This window comes from Convolutriloba macropyga, chromosome 4, assembly GCF_964194025.1.
Source record: "Convolutriloba macropyga chromosome 4, txConMacr16.3, whole genome shotgun sequence".
NCBI lineage: Eukaryota > Metazoa > Xenacoelomorpha > Acoela > Convolutidae > Convolutriloba > Convolutriloba macropyga.
In genome coordinates, this window is record NC_134471.1 from 63,080,621 (window position 1) to 63,096,725 (window position 16,105).

The window sequence follows — 16,105 nt, forward strand, 5'->3', positions numbered from 1 at the left end:
CCTGTTGACCAGTTGCATTGAGAACCGGTCCCATATTTTTTCTAATGAAGTATAGGTTGAACTGTTTTCTTTAGAGTTTATCTGACGAAAGTTTGATTTTATGATTTTTTTTATTGTAGACAGCGAGTTGTGGTCGTAAATAATGTTTGTTTTTTGATTTTTTAATGGTCGTTTTTAGTAGTTCTTTTATCAAGAACTGTCATTGGCCCTCTAGCGTGGCATTATTATCCATTGGTTGTTTATTGAACGATATCTATGTTTTTGACGTCTTCATCATTTGGTAGCCAATTAAGTTAAGAAGGTGGATGAGCGGGGTCGGAAAATTATGTGCGTACGCACATTACTGAGCCTCCTTTTTGTGTTTTATTATGACAGTTGAGAAAAATAATAAAATTTCATTGTTTATTTAAGCTTTCTATTAGAAACTAGTTTTCTGAATGGTTGATTTTTGATACGAACACAACTCATGAAGGTTTTCCGGAATTCTAAATACTCTTCTTTTTTAATCCGTCGTGTGAGTGGAAGAAGATGTGAAGGTCAGTGCAGAAATTGAAAGCAAGTGATTGGGACAACATTGCGCGGCAAAGGTATACCCCAAAATTTTGGCCTCAGTAAAATTCGCTCGAAAATAAAATGAACGAAACTGGGAGACATCCTTTGTATCTTATTTTTCGGAAAAGGGGTTTCGCCTATTTTACGAAAAAGAACTTTGAAATTATAAAATAGGTGACAAGTCTTGTAGCACGGTTCGGCTCAATTTAGGTATCTATTGTTCATATTAAAAGTATCTCTAATCCATAATTGAGCTTAATTAAACGCGCGCTTCTTGAGCATGCAAAGTGATTTAATACTTTGTAATAAGCACTTTAATAAAGATTTAATTGGAGCTTTCAAAGCTTTAAAGTGATTTTAATGCAAGCATTTTTTTATTTATGGTGTACGTCACAGCGCCACAAAAACTGATTTTTTCCCCGAAAAATCCCTCGCTCAACAAAGGCTCTGTATACCAATGTGGAACTGGCCGATTTTAATAAGTAGTATTAAATAGTACTAATAAGTGGTAATAAAGTACTATAAGTAGTAATAAAGTGGTAATAAGCAGTAATATTCTTTAATAAGTAACACCCTTTAATAAGTATTACCCTGTAATAAGTAGTAATATAGTAATAAACTACTAGGAGTAGCAGTAAAAAAAGCTTTACTAACTGCCATATCGTTAACCGTCATAGCTTTAATGAGCTGCCCTATCTTCCAGTTGATTTACTGGTGTAGATTCAACGAACCGGGTAGGAACCCTTTGATAAGTGGTAATAAGTACTATTAGTAGTACTAAAGCTTTAATAATCACTTTTGTGCTCAAAAACGCGCATTAAATTAGGCTTAATTACGGATAATAGTGCGAAATCGAGTTACGTTGCGTGCGAAATAGATAGAGCAGATTCATGATACAAAACCCGCGAAAATTAGGGTACATAGCTTGTACTTTTAATTCGCGGGTAAAGTTTGGACAATTTTGTGAACGCTCCTGTTTTTTGCTAAAGTAGCTATTTTCCGCAAAATTTTGCATTTTTAATGTATTAACATAGAAAAAACGAACACGAGATACACAGATCGGGCATATTTGCCCGTGACGGTTTGGGTATACCTCTGCGGCGTAATGAATGTTCTGAACAAAAACCGAAATTAGAGTGGTGTAGTGGGGTTTTGTTTTCCTTTCTTAGCGGGTAACGTTTGTTAAAGTGCGTCAATTTAAGGGTTTTATACTATTAGACCTAATTTTTCGGACCAAAGTGTTTTTTTTCACAAATTTTTTACGTTATGCAGTACAAAATGTAAGATTGGTTTCGATTTCAATCATGTCAAATTTTGACTTCAGGTTGCATAATAGGGCTATTTACTTCGCCGTTGTAGATGTTTACTAGCCGTTATTCTATTTAATAATAATAAAAATAATAATGCGAATTTACAACGCACGTTGAGGGGACTTTAGTCTCGAACAGATAATTACAGTTTTTCAGCAATTGCAGTTATGGCACCTGCAAGTAATCCGTCATGAAAAAGGTTGTTCTCGTTAAAGTTAACAAGTTTTCAGTTAACACTGACTACACGTCAGTTTTTAGGAAAATTGTTTCAGGGTTTTATTGATGCTTTTTTATTGTTATCAACTTTAAGTTGATTTGTTTGAAGAGATTTTATTAACATAAGTCAAATCTGTCTGTTTTTATCTATATTTGTGTGTTTCAAAAAATTGATTGTTATTTTTGACTTCATTGCAAAGTGTAGTGATTTTAAAGACAATTTGTTTTTGATGGTTTGTTTGTTTCTTTTTCCGCTTTCTGGGTTTCCCTGCTGTAGTTTATCGGGCATCAGTACATCGTTGGTGAATCGTTTTTTTAAGCGAGTAGTTGACTGTCCTGTGCTTCCAAATTCATGTCAGTTCCTGGGACGTTTTTTAAAGCAGCATCTCAATGATCGTTGCGACCACTTGATCTTACGCCAAGACGCCAGAGACGGACTTTTTCAGTGATTTCTCTACCTCTCATCAGCTGAGTGTGTGTGTGTGTGTATGGCGTGATTTGTTACTATGTTCGGTATGAGTTTTATGTCAATCTTTTTGTTCCGACCCCCACTTTAGTGGGGAGGGAGGAACCATATACTCAAATGGGTTTTTTTTGTATAGACAATTTTGGCCGATCGATATACTCGAGTTGTGAGTGATATCATTAAAAAGCTGGTACACCCTAGTATATGGAATTAATTTTTTTTGAATTTCGCTTTTTGCAGGGAGTTATCCAGGTTTAAAGTTATGTGAATATTCGACAGTTTTTATTCACATTTTCAGTAATTTTTGCTAAAATTTGGCACAATTTTGCTAATATTATTAATAGCCGCCCTCATCTTCTCAGCCGGCTATTATAGCGCTCCTTTTTACAATTCAAAGAATTTGAATTGTATTGGGGCGCTGTCTTTTTTTTAAGATCTGTTCACACATTTTCATGATTTTTGAAGTCAAATTGGAGTGGTGATTTTCGTCACGCCGAAACAGGAAATGGAGCGAAAAAGCGAGTGGTTTTGCGGCGTGAAATTGTTCCGCTTTAATTTTAGAGTAAAGTGAGAAAATGGTGTTTGAACAAAAATTCGCTTTCTCGCTAGTGTTTTTTTGTTCACATGCGGCAATTTCACTTTGATAGATACTATTTTTTCGATTTTTTTGGATCGGGTTTTTTCTTAATGGTTTTCCCAATCCATTAATAGCTCATTTTAGGCCTAGTTTTTTGTGTGAACCAAATTTTCATATCTGACCAGTGGTGTTTTGTTCACATGCGGCATTTTGACACCGATTTTTTGTTTTTTTTTTTTTAAATTTTTTTATCTGATTTTCGAAATGGTTTTCCCAATTCACTCATAGTACGTTATAAGTCGTTTATTGTTTAGTCAATGAAAATTCTTTTTGAATTGTACGTCAGGACTTGTCCTGCTATGTTTTTTTACTTCGTTGAATAAAAAAAATGTTTCGCTTTACCTCATTTTGCCGCTTTTTCCATATTTTGTGTGATATCTTTTTGACTTCTCTAGGCTAGTTTCTCTCTTCTCTCATTCTGCTAAAAGTGATTTTGAACATCAGTTGCTCAGCAAAGCAATTCAAAATGAACAGAGTCAGTATAAAAAATTGAAGTCAGAAGTAGAAACGGGATAAACCCATAAAGCCCAATTTTAGATGCCGCTATTTGAACGTCGTTCCTATAAGTCTTCGTTACCATCTCTAATGCTTATTGGTATTGATGGTAGCCCCTGTAGCCTCTCTCTAAAAGACAGAAGTACCTTATGTTCAACTACGAAATGCCACCAAAATATATCGGACTTAAAAAATGTTTTTGTACAAAAATCTTTTTTTTCAATATCTTCTACTCTTTCAATCCCAATCATGCTTATTGGAATCAACGGCGGCTATTTTCCGGCAATCTGCCGGGTAGGTTTTAAAATACATTGAAATTCTTAACAGTGGAGTTTTATTGGTAGTGTTAGAGACGGAAGAGCTTTGCTGATTTGTTTGAGTTGACTTTCTTTGGCTAAAAATTTTGATAAAGTTTTCAAAAATCAGAAAATTTTCAACAAAAATTGAGCAAAATATGCATTTTTTGTCCCATATACTGAAGTTTGCCGAAAGTGGAGAACTAAAAACCGCGGACATATTCTCTCTAAACTCCAAAAGAGAGCTATTTGAATCTTGGCGCCCTGTAAAAGTTTTCTGGAATTAAAATTCGCCGTTTTCTACAAATTTAACTCGATAGTTATACAAAATGCATCATTTTTTTAATTTGAAGTTTTTCACTCAATTGGTCTCAATCCGAAACCATGGGTACACTTGGGCAAATATTTGGGCGCACAGCAAAATCGGATAAGTTTTATATTATCATGGTTTCTTATAATCAGAAATTTTTTAATTTTGAGAAGAGCTTCAGTAAACTTTAACTGAATTATTGTTTTTTCTTCAATTGTTAGTCTTTTTGCACTCTGATTACTAAGTCTAACAATTCAAAAGTCCAAATGACTTCTGCAAGAGGTGTAGGCGAATATTTATCATTATATTTTCGGTTGTTACCTAATGTCTCTTTTGTGACTGGATATATTTGTTTTTAGGAAATTTCAATGATTTTTTTGAGCTTGTCAATTTTTTATTAATTCTGTCAACTTTTACCTTACTTTCAGTAAATACAAGTCAAACTTTCTTTTTCATAGAATACAAACTAAAACTGTGCCGTATTGTTTTAAAATAACGGTATCTTGGCTTTGGTACTACGAGTTATCATACAAAAATTTGTGATTTTCGTGCATAATTGCCCATTTTTGCTGTTGTTTTTGTTTCTTTGGTAAATTTTTATGTTGTCGTTACTTAGCAATCTATCTGAAAAAAATTAGAGTAATTAAAATTAAACATATTTATTGTTTTCTTAAAATATGATTGTGAGGGCTGTGGCAACGTTCTCCTGCAGAATCTGGTAGAGCTTTTTTTTGCCTCGAATTTGTAGTTATTTTTTTTGTTCGTATGCTAAATATTGGTTAATTAAAGTATTCAGTGGCAAACTATTGTTTCATAAAATAACTTAGTATCTGATATTGATATATACGAATGCTTTAATTGACTTCAATTAAAGTTTTTTTAAAAAAAGTAAAGTTATTCTTCAACCTATCCCTTTTTGTTTTGGTTTCCGGTTTTTTTCGTATTTTCACTGTCGTATCGTTTTTGTAATTTAGCCTCATTTTTGTGAAATTTTTAAAATGTTTTGTCAAAGAAAACAAGGATTTCTTTGTTGTTAAAAACGTTTTGACTGATGTCTTCAGGGCTTAAACAATTTGTTTCAAAATTTTTTTTTACGAAATTTAGATTCTTTTCAGTTTTTGTTGTTTTTCTGTTTTCATTTTGAAATAATTGTTTTTCAAAAAGACTTTATGAGTTTAAAAGGAGACGCAGAGTAAGATTTGTTTTCTAGCTGATAATATTTTATAGTTTTAGTAGCTTCAACACTGTGGTTTATAAAGTTGTTTGTGAAAGTTTTTATTTCAGCTTGTGTTTAATGTTATTTTATAATCTAATGACTTAGTCCCTCTAAAAACAGGCGCAATTAGTTTTCAAAATAAATAGTTGCAAAATAAACTACCTACTTAGTTGAAAGCTTATGTTGGCTATGATTTTTGAAAATTTTGTTTTTTTTTTGAAAAAGTTCTTATTCTGTTTTTTCTATGAATTTGTAGCTTAGCATCCCTTTAGTCAAGTCACATCTTTTATCTAATCAACTAAGTTTTGTTCTTTATGGCGGTTTTATTTTCTTATTTTCCTCAAATGGTCTTTGTTCTGGGTACAAATAGTTTTCGTAAAATAATTGTGATTTAAGCATATTCGACCAATTTTGTAGGTTTTAATTTTTTTCACAATATCACAATAATGAGGCGCATCTCTGGTCATTTGACAAAAACGCGGTCGAATATTTGTAATCTTTATAGTGAACAGCTCGAATTTTAATTGCACGGGACATAGTTTTTGTGCAAATTTTTGTTCTGCAAGTTTTTTTCCGTGCGTTTTTTTTTTTTACTTTTTGCCTGTATTTGTCGTTCGTTTTCTATTCGTGTGACATATCCTGGATAAAGAAAGGTCTCAATCACTCCCTTTGGAGGTATAAAATCATCTTTTAATGATTTCATTTGATGAATAATAACTAATCAGTTTGACATTAATTCGTTTCAAAAAGAGAACGTTTTTTAAAGTTTGCCCCTTTTGTTCATTTCTTGTGAACTTGTTACCAAATCGCATTGAAAAAGAGTCCCATATTTTTCTCTAATGAGGTACAGGATAATCTTGTTTAGTATAAGTTTTATCTGATGGCATTTTGATTTGGTTATTAATTGTTTTCAAAAAATGGACAAGTGTTGGACGTAATTATTATTTGTAATTAATTGATTTCTATTACCGCCTTTGTTGGTAGTCATATAATGGTAGCCAGTGTTTTCTTGAACGATATGTTGATAGGTTACTTTTTTTATCTCTTCCTCATTTGGTATACAATTAAGTGAAAATTGTAGATGAGCGGGGTCGGAACTTCATGTGCGAACGCACATTACCGAGCCGCCTTGTTTGTTCTATGTAAATCTGATTTTGCGCTCACGTATTTAATCTATTCCTAAACTTCGATTTCTAAAATTGTCTGAAAGATATTAGTGTATAATAGCCACCCTCATCTTCTTGGCGGGCTATTATATCGCTCCTATTTTTTACAACTCAAAGATTGAATTGTATTGAGGCGGTGTTTTTTTAAAAGATCTGTTTAGAAATTTTAAGATGATTTTTTAAGTCAAATTGAAGCGACGATTTTGGTGACTCCGAAATAGGAAGCTGAACGAAAAAGCACGCGGTTTTGTGGCGTGAAATTAATTTTTTCTTATTTTTAGAGGAGTGAGAAAACGGTGTATGAACAAAACTTGGCTTTCTCTCTAGTGGTTTTTTGTTCACATGCGGCATTTTCGCTTTGTTTTTCTCTATTGTTTTCTAAATTGTTCGTTGAATTTTTTTCCTATCCAGTCTTAGTCCGATATAGGTCTAATTTGTTGTTTACTCATTGAATATTCTTGGAATTGTAGGTCAGGACTGCTTACTTTGTCAAACAAAAATTTGTTTCGCTAGACCTCATTTTGCCGCTTTTTCGACATTTTGCGTGAAGTCTTTGACTTCTCTAGGCTAGTTTCCCTTGTCTATCATTCTGCTGAAAGACCTTTTAAACATTTTAGAAGCACGTTATACTTGAACTTTGTTCTTGTAAGTCTTAGTTACCGTCTCTAATGCTTAATGGTATTAATACTAGCACCGTTATCCTCTCACTAAGAAACAAGAGTATGTTCAACTACGAAATAACATCAAAATAGTTCGCACTTAAATGTTTTCGTACCGAAGTCAATTTTTTAATTTTTTCTTTTCAATCCCAATCGTGGTTTTGGGAATCACCGGCGGCTATTTTTCGGCAATCTGCCGGGTATGTTTGAAATTTCAAAAATAACTACATCATATGAAATCTGAATTTGGACTTTTTCAATAGCCCTTTTTGTCTAGTTTGTGTTCTCTTTTTCTAATCTTCAAAAATATAACTTCAAAGTTATAACCACAACAAAAACGTTTGGTTAAACATTTACATTTTCAAAATCACCTGATAATTATATGAATAGTTTGGTCTTTATACTTCAGTAGAAAAACTTCTTAAAGCCTCTTACTTGTCTACCTATTGGAACACGTTCATGCAATTTGACCATTTCGCTGCTTAGTTTTTCCTTAAATTTGTTTTTAGTTTTTTCCTTTCGGATTTCACTTGGTAAATAATTCCACTTCCTAGAAAAATGTCCGATCAGTGATCTGTCACTCCATTTGGATTGGCACATTTGCCTAAGGGTTTGGCAGTATTTCGCTGTTTTGCAACCATCTGCTAGCTTTGCTCTGAGATTTTAATCATTCAGAAAATTTTTCTGCGAAACCTTTTTTCTTCCTTTCCTGCAACTGCTTTCATTCAGTGAAAAGACTCTGTTAAGAAGTATAACGAAAGGTGTTAATATCAAATTAACTCTAGTTCCAATAATCACTGGACTTCCTGCTGATGCAGGTTCAAGTGACGCTTATATTCTCATTTTAAAAATATGGCATATTAGGTGTAAGAATTCATAGTAACAGCGCTTTTTAAAGTTGAATTACGTTGAGCGAGTGAATTTGACTATGGACATACAATTGAAAAAGTAACTCCGATTTGGATGATTGAATCTAAAACCGATAGTCCTTGTTTATGCTAAAAAGAAATTGAGGCTAGGACGGAGAGTAGGACATCGGGGGCGATTTTCAATTACATCTTGAAGAGGACAGTTATATTTAAGAATACGCAATTGTTGTATAAAAGAATGTGCTATAATTTTTCGGTTGTGATAAGTCCGTAACAATTCCTACCGGCCGCTGAGGTATGGCCATTTACTGTCGGGACCACTAGGGAAGTTACTCTTTGTGATTTCTCTCGAACAAATTATTGTAAATGTGCGTGTCTTTTTGATGCAAATTTTTTGCTTGCCGCATTGCACTTTTGTTCTAGAACATTCTTTGACTTCATGAGTGACATTTTTACGCTTGAATTCTTCATTTTTGAGTGATCTAAGTTGCTCTCTTTCTGCAATAAAGTTTGTTGCTGATATAAAAGCGATTGTGAGCGAGTAAGTCAAAGCCATCATAGCTAAGTGGTTAAGATGCGAGACTGCCAACCTGGAGGTCAGTGGTTTGAAATCTGTTTGGGCAAATTTTCTGCACCCATGAACACTTTCTAAGATACACCACCTCTAAGTTAAATCCCCCTCCTGTCGTTCGAGAGCGATTCCTCTGACCTTAGACGGTTTATGTTTCATATTGTTAACGAGTGGCTGCTCTTTCATCTGATCTCAATTTATGTATGTTTGTGTAGGGTCCCTCTGGGTGCTGGTTCGAGGCACTTCAGCATTACTGTGGAATGATCTGGAGTCACATCTATGACCTGGACAGTGCTTATAGGACAGTTACTGGCACATTCATGGGCTATGAAGAGAAGAGGATCAGTCTGGTCGACACTCTCAACAAACCCAAGGCATTCAAGGCAGAACTGGAGTACTATCTCAGGAAAAAGGTGCCAGTCTCTTTTGTCAAAAAAATGAACTACTTTCCTTACGATCAAAATGTTCACTCATTAACACATAAACCTGCACTTCGGAAATAAATTTTAACGATGCGTACTTCTTAAATAGATTTTGTTTTTGCGTGCGTTGTATAGAGCGTTTCTTACTGATTGAAAAATTTAAATCTTTTTTTTCTGTCAAAAGTCCTGTAAACCATTTGAAAGAAAGGAAAGAATTTTTGCAATCATTGGGAACTGCTGATGAAGAGTAACAAATAAATACAACAATAGAGAAGACTGACTAAGCGGCTATTTACACCACAATTTCAGTCTGCCCTTGAAGTTCGATTCAGACAAAAGTAAACAAAAATACCGTTAGCATAAACATTTCAGGCCATTCGATGGGTTCTCCAAGTTATGGAGACTGATAAACAAATGTTAGATTAAAATTCATTGACAGAAATTTTTCTCTAACTTAATTTAAAAATGCAAACATTCAAAGACCTGTGGTCCTAGATACGTTTTAACGCGTTCAGTTGTTGTTCCGACCCCACTTGTGGGGGGGAGGAACTATATAATCAAATGGGTTTTTTTTTGTTCAGTCAATTTTGGCCGATCGATATATTCGTCGTAGAAATGTGAGTGGTATCATTAAAAAGCTGGTTCAGCGTAGAATTCAAAATTAAAAAGATTTTTTTGAATTTCGCTTTTTTCGAGGAGTTATCGAGGGTTGAAGTTTTGTGTGAACACGTGATATTTGTTCACTTTTAGTGTAATTTTTCTCCAAATTAAAACATTTTTATAAAAAAAATAGTATTTCAAAATTAAATTTCACGCCAAAAATGGTCCAATTTTGTGTTCCTAGAAGACTAAAGGCGATAAAAAGACTAGTTCTGAACCCATAGGGAAGTTCACCATCATAAAAAAAATCGAACTCTATTTGAGAGCCCTTTTTTTAATAAAACTTCATTTTTTGCTTTTTTCAAGTCTCCTAGAGACAAGTCACTTTTTATATGGATCTTATATTGATGAAAACCTCTTTTAGAGTCAAATGAAGCCCAATGAACAAATAACATCGTTTTCAAGGAATTGCTCATGTTTTTTTGGCTTCGATTCTGAGTTTTCGTTAATTTAAATGAAATCCTGAATTACTTTTTGAAATTTTACTAATTTTTTGGAGTCCTATGGCATGGATTGATTGACTAACAGTGCAATATGTTCCAAAATGAGCATTAAGTGGACATATCTAGTGCTTTGAGGGGACAGCTAATGGCTGCTAAGACTTAAAAGAAAATTTCGAATTTTTTTTGAACATTAAAGAACCATAAACTTATTATTGTGAACTGTAAGTCAGTCCAGAGGTGACAGCACCCTTATCCTTCGTACTGCAACAAAATTGAATCTGGTGAGCGGTTATATATTCTAACTATTGGTTATATGACTTCAATGACATAGATTTCAAAAAATTTCAAAAATTTTTTTGGGTATTTTCGTATTATTGGTTACTATTGAAATCTTATCACATTATCCAAATATTGGCGGCTCACATTGGCTTAAGACTAAAGTTAAGTGGCTTACAGATAACAATTTTTTGAAAAATTTGTGGTTTAAATGGCTTCGACACGTTCTTCTTCACTTTTCTATTGAATTTTTGGTATTTTCGTTTTAATAGTCATAAGACTTATTGTGATGTCCTAATGATTACCTATGCTTGACAAACATAAATATAATCCTATCGGGCATCTTTGAGCGTATCTATTGACTTCCGCTGAAAGCTATTGAATTAAATAGCTGTTGAATTAAAAATAATTTTTCCAAAATTTTTTTTGAACACTAACAAATCTTAAACTTTTTCGTGAACAGTTAGTCAGTGTCAATATTGACAGAACCCACTTGCTTTCTACTTCAACTAAGGTTAATCTGGTTAGCTGTTTTAGCTTCTAACCATTGGTTATATGACTTCAATGACACAAGAATTCAATTTTTTAAAAAAATTTTTGGATATTTTTGTTTTATTGGTTACTTTTGAACTCTTATCACATTATCCAAACAATATACATATTATCCAAATATCATTGTAATTCCATTGGCTTACAGAGGACGTCCGGTGTATCACAGAGAAAGTTTTCAGAGAAAAACTACTGGTTTAATTGTCTTCGACACTTTCTTCTCGCACTTCTCTACTGAATTTTGGTTTTTGCCTGTGTTTGTTATTGTTTTCAAGAATAAGACTTATTGAGATGTCCTGTTAATTATCTGTGCATGACAAAAATTATTTTCCTCCGATCGGTTTATATCTTAGCGTACTTATTGAGCTCTGTTGAAGGATTTTGAGTTTAATGGCTGTTCAGAGTTAAAAATAATTTTTCGAAAAACTTTTTGAACATTAACCAATCCTAATTTTTTTTCGTGACTTGTTGGTCAATGTCAGTGCTAAAGGAATCTCTTTCCGTTCTACTGCAGCCAAAATCAATCTGGTGAGCGGTTTTATCTTCTACCTATTAGTTTTAAAACTTCAATGCCACGAGATTTCATATTTTTTTTATTTTCGGGTACTTTATTTTATTTTTGGATCCTTTTGAAATCTTATGACCTCATCCTACTGCTGATAGTCCCCATTGGTTCAAGGAAGAAGTTCAGCGGATCATAGATGGAGTTTTCAGAGAAGAGCTTATGATTTGAATTGCTCGACATTTTCTTCTGGCACTTTTCTACCGAATTTTTGGGTTTTGCCTGTCTCTGTTGTTGTTTTCATAGTCGAAAACATGTTGTAAGGTCTTATTGATGAAAAACAATTGGCAAACAAACTTATTGTCCAATCGAGGGATAATTTATTGTATTTACTGGCTTCGGTTGAATGCTAATGAATTTAATGGCGTTGATAATACGTGTTTTCTCGAAAATTTCGTGCTTCTAATGTATTTAATCATATCTGTTGATTTTTTGAAATTATATTGATGAAAGAGGAAAATCCCATTGCTCTTGAAAAATTAATTTAAAATAGCAGAGTTTTTATTGAGAAGTTCATTATTTAATGCCTTCGACACTTTTCTCGCTCAATTTTTTCTTGAATTTGCTGCTTTTGTACTTTAGGTAGCCGTAAACTGCTCACAGGTCGCATAGGCTTGTAATTGAGGATTGAATGAATGATGTTACCTGAAGCAGTCGGTTTATAGCGAATAGTCTTAAAGTTTATGATAAACATTTTGAAATGTTTATGATAAACATTTTGAGTTTCTCTTTAGCTTGTTTCTATGGCATAGTTTGACCAAAGACAGGTCCTTTTGGTTTTGAAATGACCGTTTAGTAATTTATCAAGGATTATTTATTTAAAAGCTAATGATTTAAAAGATTTTTGAAACTTCTTGTAAAAAATGTTGATTAATTTTTAAGTTTCGCCTCCTTGTTCGTTCTTTTTGTCGACTTGTTACCTAATTTCATTAAAAAAACTTTCCATCTGCTGTATAGTTAGGAAAAAGTAAACTTTTGTAGTTAAGGTTTTATCTGACTGCATTTTGACGTTGTTACCAGGTCCTTTTAAATTTAGATATTCAGTTTTTGCTGTGAAATTTTTGTTGGTGCAAATTTTTTTTTTTCGTCTCTTAGTCTCTTTAATGTCAGATCATGTTGGTGCTGTAATGAGGCATGGCATTAGGTAATTCAATTAGTAGATAGGTTGTGTAACAATTTTTTAAACTCAAACATCTATTTTTGTTATCTCTTCATTTGGTTGAAAATTTAGTCAATAATGCAGATGAGCTCGGGTCGGAACATCATGTGCGAACGCACATTAACGAGCCGCCTTGTTTGCCTTTGGTTTGTTATTTATCTCAGATTTTTGCCTTAGACGCCAGCAAACAGTCAGTCTGAGTTCGAGTTTGGTCACTAAGTGTTTATATTGTGTTTAAGGAGCCAGTATACATCAAGACATATGTGGTAGAGGACTGGAGATACATCCCAGTTGTGAAACATTTGAAACTACACTATGTGAACGAGAACGAGACAGACAGAGAGACATTTTTCAAAGAAGACTGGGCCAATCTACACACTAATATGTTCTGGCTTAAGAACAAGGCCGCCTTCCACTTCCAACAAGCGGGACCTCCTCTCCAGCAGGATCCATCCAACAGACCCAACATCAGGAATGCAGTCAACGACATCAACAAACGCATCAAAAAGGTCTGTCATAAATAAACAACCATTTCCTGAAAAGGTAGCCGAGACTATAGATAAGCACAAAAGTAGTAGTTTAGTAAAAAGTTTTTAATTGAGTTCCTAAATATTAACATGAGTTTGTTAATGTTGCGTGCGGTATAAATAACGTAAACAGCAGTTTAACAATATTGAACAACTCAAATGAACACATTTTCTGATAATTCTTAATAACAGTATGCGGGAAACGACTCTGAGATTAGATATTGACATAAGAACACTTCTAAGAATAATCCAGAAGCTTCTCTGTCACAACCATTGAATTTGTCCGTTGAAATTTCAACAGGCAAATCTCTTATTTGTTTTCAGTTTCGACTGCGATCCCAATGGTGATCAAAGTGTGACTACATGAAACATTTGAGAACAGATATCTTCTAAAAATCGAACCCACTCATACTAACTCAAGGAATAATAGTACGAGAAATTAAAAATGCCCAATGGTTTCATAAATTGCTCCAACTATAAACTAAACCTAACCATGACCAAAAACCAAGTATGAGTTCAATTTTCTTTTGCTTAAGGACTTATTAAGAATCCTGCAGGCTAAGTTGATTAATTGATTTAAATTCGGATGGTAGACGATAGAGTATTTTATACAGAATATTAAGTTTAATGAATTTACCACCTTGGACACCATACGAGTCAAAAGACTCTACAAGAGGTGCCCAGTGAAACAAACTGCAATACCTAATCAAACATATCGAAAACATCTTTATTATCCAAATAATATGCCCTAAGTTTAGTTCGAATCGAAAAAATTTCTTTTTAGCTACTTGTTTGGGTAATAGACTTTCTGTAGCAAGGTAGTTGAACATTTTTATTATTGAAAATCTCAAGGATTTCTTTTGAGTCTGTGTTTTGACTTTTGGCAAAGGGATGAGTGATTTAATGGACGCCCACGTGTTCGGCCTGTTACTGTCAACATCAAGAAAATTCAAAGGAGAAATTTTTGCAATCTGGTCCAGGATCTCTTTTACAAGAGCGTCAAAATATAAATCAAAAACTGACAGCACGTTGTAACGCTTGAAAAGATAGCATACATGGTCTCCTTTCTTCTTGAAAAAGATAGTTTTTAAAATGCGTTTTGTAGACAAAAAATAGAACTGAGTTTTGTTTTTTTTGCCGAATCGTAAGCTAAAATGCCATACGATATCATTGGGTTGGCATAACTATTATACATTTGTAATAAAAAAGTTTTGGAGATAAAGTTTCTTGCTCGGAATAGCTTTCCGTTGAATTTTGCTATTTTTTCCTAACATGTTCAATGTGTAGATCAAAATTGAGATGCTTATCTATGAACACTCCTAGATATTTGAATGTAAAAACTTCTTCAAGCACTTCGCCTAATAGCAGATTTTTTGATTTTCGTACATTTCGGCCAAAACCCACAATTTTACTTTTCTTACTGTTAATGACAAGTTTGTTTCTTGAACACCAATTTTTAAATCTTTTTCAAGTCATTATTGAGCTTTTCCTCAATTTCCAAATTTTCGTCTCATGTTAAAATTGTTGTGTCGTCTGCAAAAATTGATACTTTTGAACTATCTTGAACAATTTGAGGCAGATCATTGATAAACAAAAGAAATAGCAACGGGCCCAAAATTGATCCTTGTGGAACACCTACATTAATTTCCAATTTTTTCGACTCTTTTGATCCGTGGACTACAAATTGTTTTCTATCTGACAAGAATGAAGCAATGAGTGTATTAATTTTTCCTCGAAAGCCTAGATTTTGTAGTTTTTCCATAAGAAGTGAATGATCAATTGTGTCAATTGCCTTTTGAAAGTCAATGAAGCAAGCGAAACCCATGTTATGATTCAATAACATTTCGCATCAGTTCTGTAACTGATGCGATAGAGTGTGCGCATGAGCGTTTTGGCCGGAATCCGAACTGTTCGTTTAAGAAAAGTTGATGTTTTTCGAGGAAATCAACCATCCTTGTATTCAAGACGTTTTCAAACACTTTGCTTGGGGCTGACAAAAGACTGATTGGTTGATAATTTGAAGGGCTTTCAAAATTTCCATTTTATGTAGAGGAATTATCTTAGCTGTTTTAAGACAAACAGGAAAAAATCCTTCTCGAATGCTCCTATTGATCAGTTTAGCCACATGATAGCTAACTACAGAAGCTACAAGTTTTAAAAGTTTGTTACTAATCCCATCATGACCCGCTGTACTTTTGTTTTCTAATGAACTTATTATGTTGAATATTTCGATAGTGTTGACGGGAAATAAGAAAAAAGTTTTGTCGTGACATGGTAAACCTGGCTCACTGTCTACATTGTGAAAATTTGTGTTACTCACTTTCTTCCCTGCGTTGATAAAAAAGTGATTAAATTCTTCCACATCAATGTCTTTTACTGATTTTTTTCCTTTGCCCTAGGAATTCTTTGAAAACTTTAAATTTTTGCGCTGGACTACCTGATAAAGTCAGTTTTTGATCATAGTGTTGTTTGTGATCATTTCGCACTTCATTTGTTACTAAATTACGTAATGGTATGTATCAGATATCAATGTTAAAGTCACCACAAATAATAGTTTCCTCTTTCATTGCGTTTATATTGAACAGCAAACTTTCAAAAGTCTGAAAGAAAGTTTGAATTTTTTCAGAGGGAGGCGTATAAAGAACACAGAAATTTAGTCGCTTTTTTCCGCTTTCTATGGTTAGAAGTAGCTGCTCCAGATTTTCTTCAAAAAAGAAGTTGGATATTAGCTTACAATCATCTCA

General features: G+C 33.4%; 1 protein-coding gene across 1 annotated transcript in view; it reads left to right on the forward strand.

The window, feature by feature from the left end:
- The window catches only part of LOC142338601 (uncharacterized), a 55,091-nt gene that overhangs the window by 33,986 nt on the left and 5,000 nt on the right, over nucleotides 1–16,105 (forward strand). Inside the window, exons 8-9 of the mRNA XM_075388423.1 lie at nucleotides 8,979–9,176; nucleotides 13,074–13,343. Of these exons, the coding sequence (XP_075244538.1) occupies nucleotides 8,979–9,176; nucleotides 13,074–13,343 (468 nt within the window). The remainder of the gene's footprint in view (nucleotides 1–8,978; nucleotides 9,177–13,073; nucleotides 13,344–16,105) is intronic.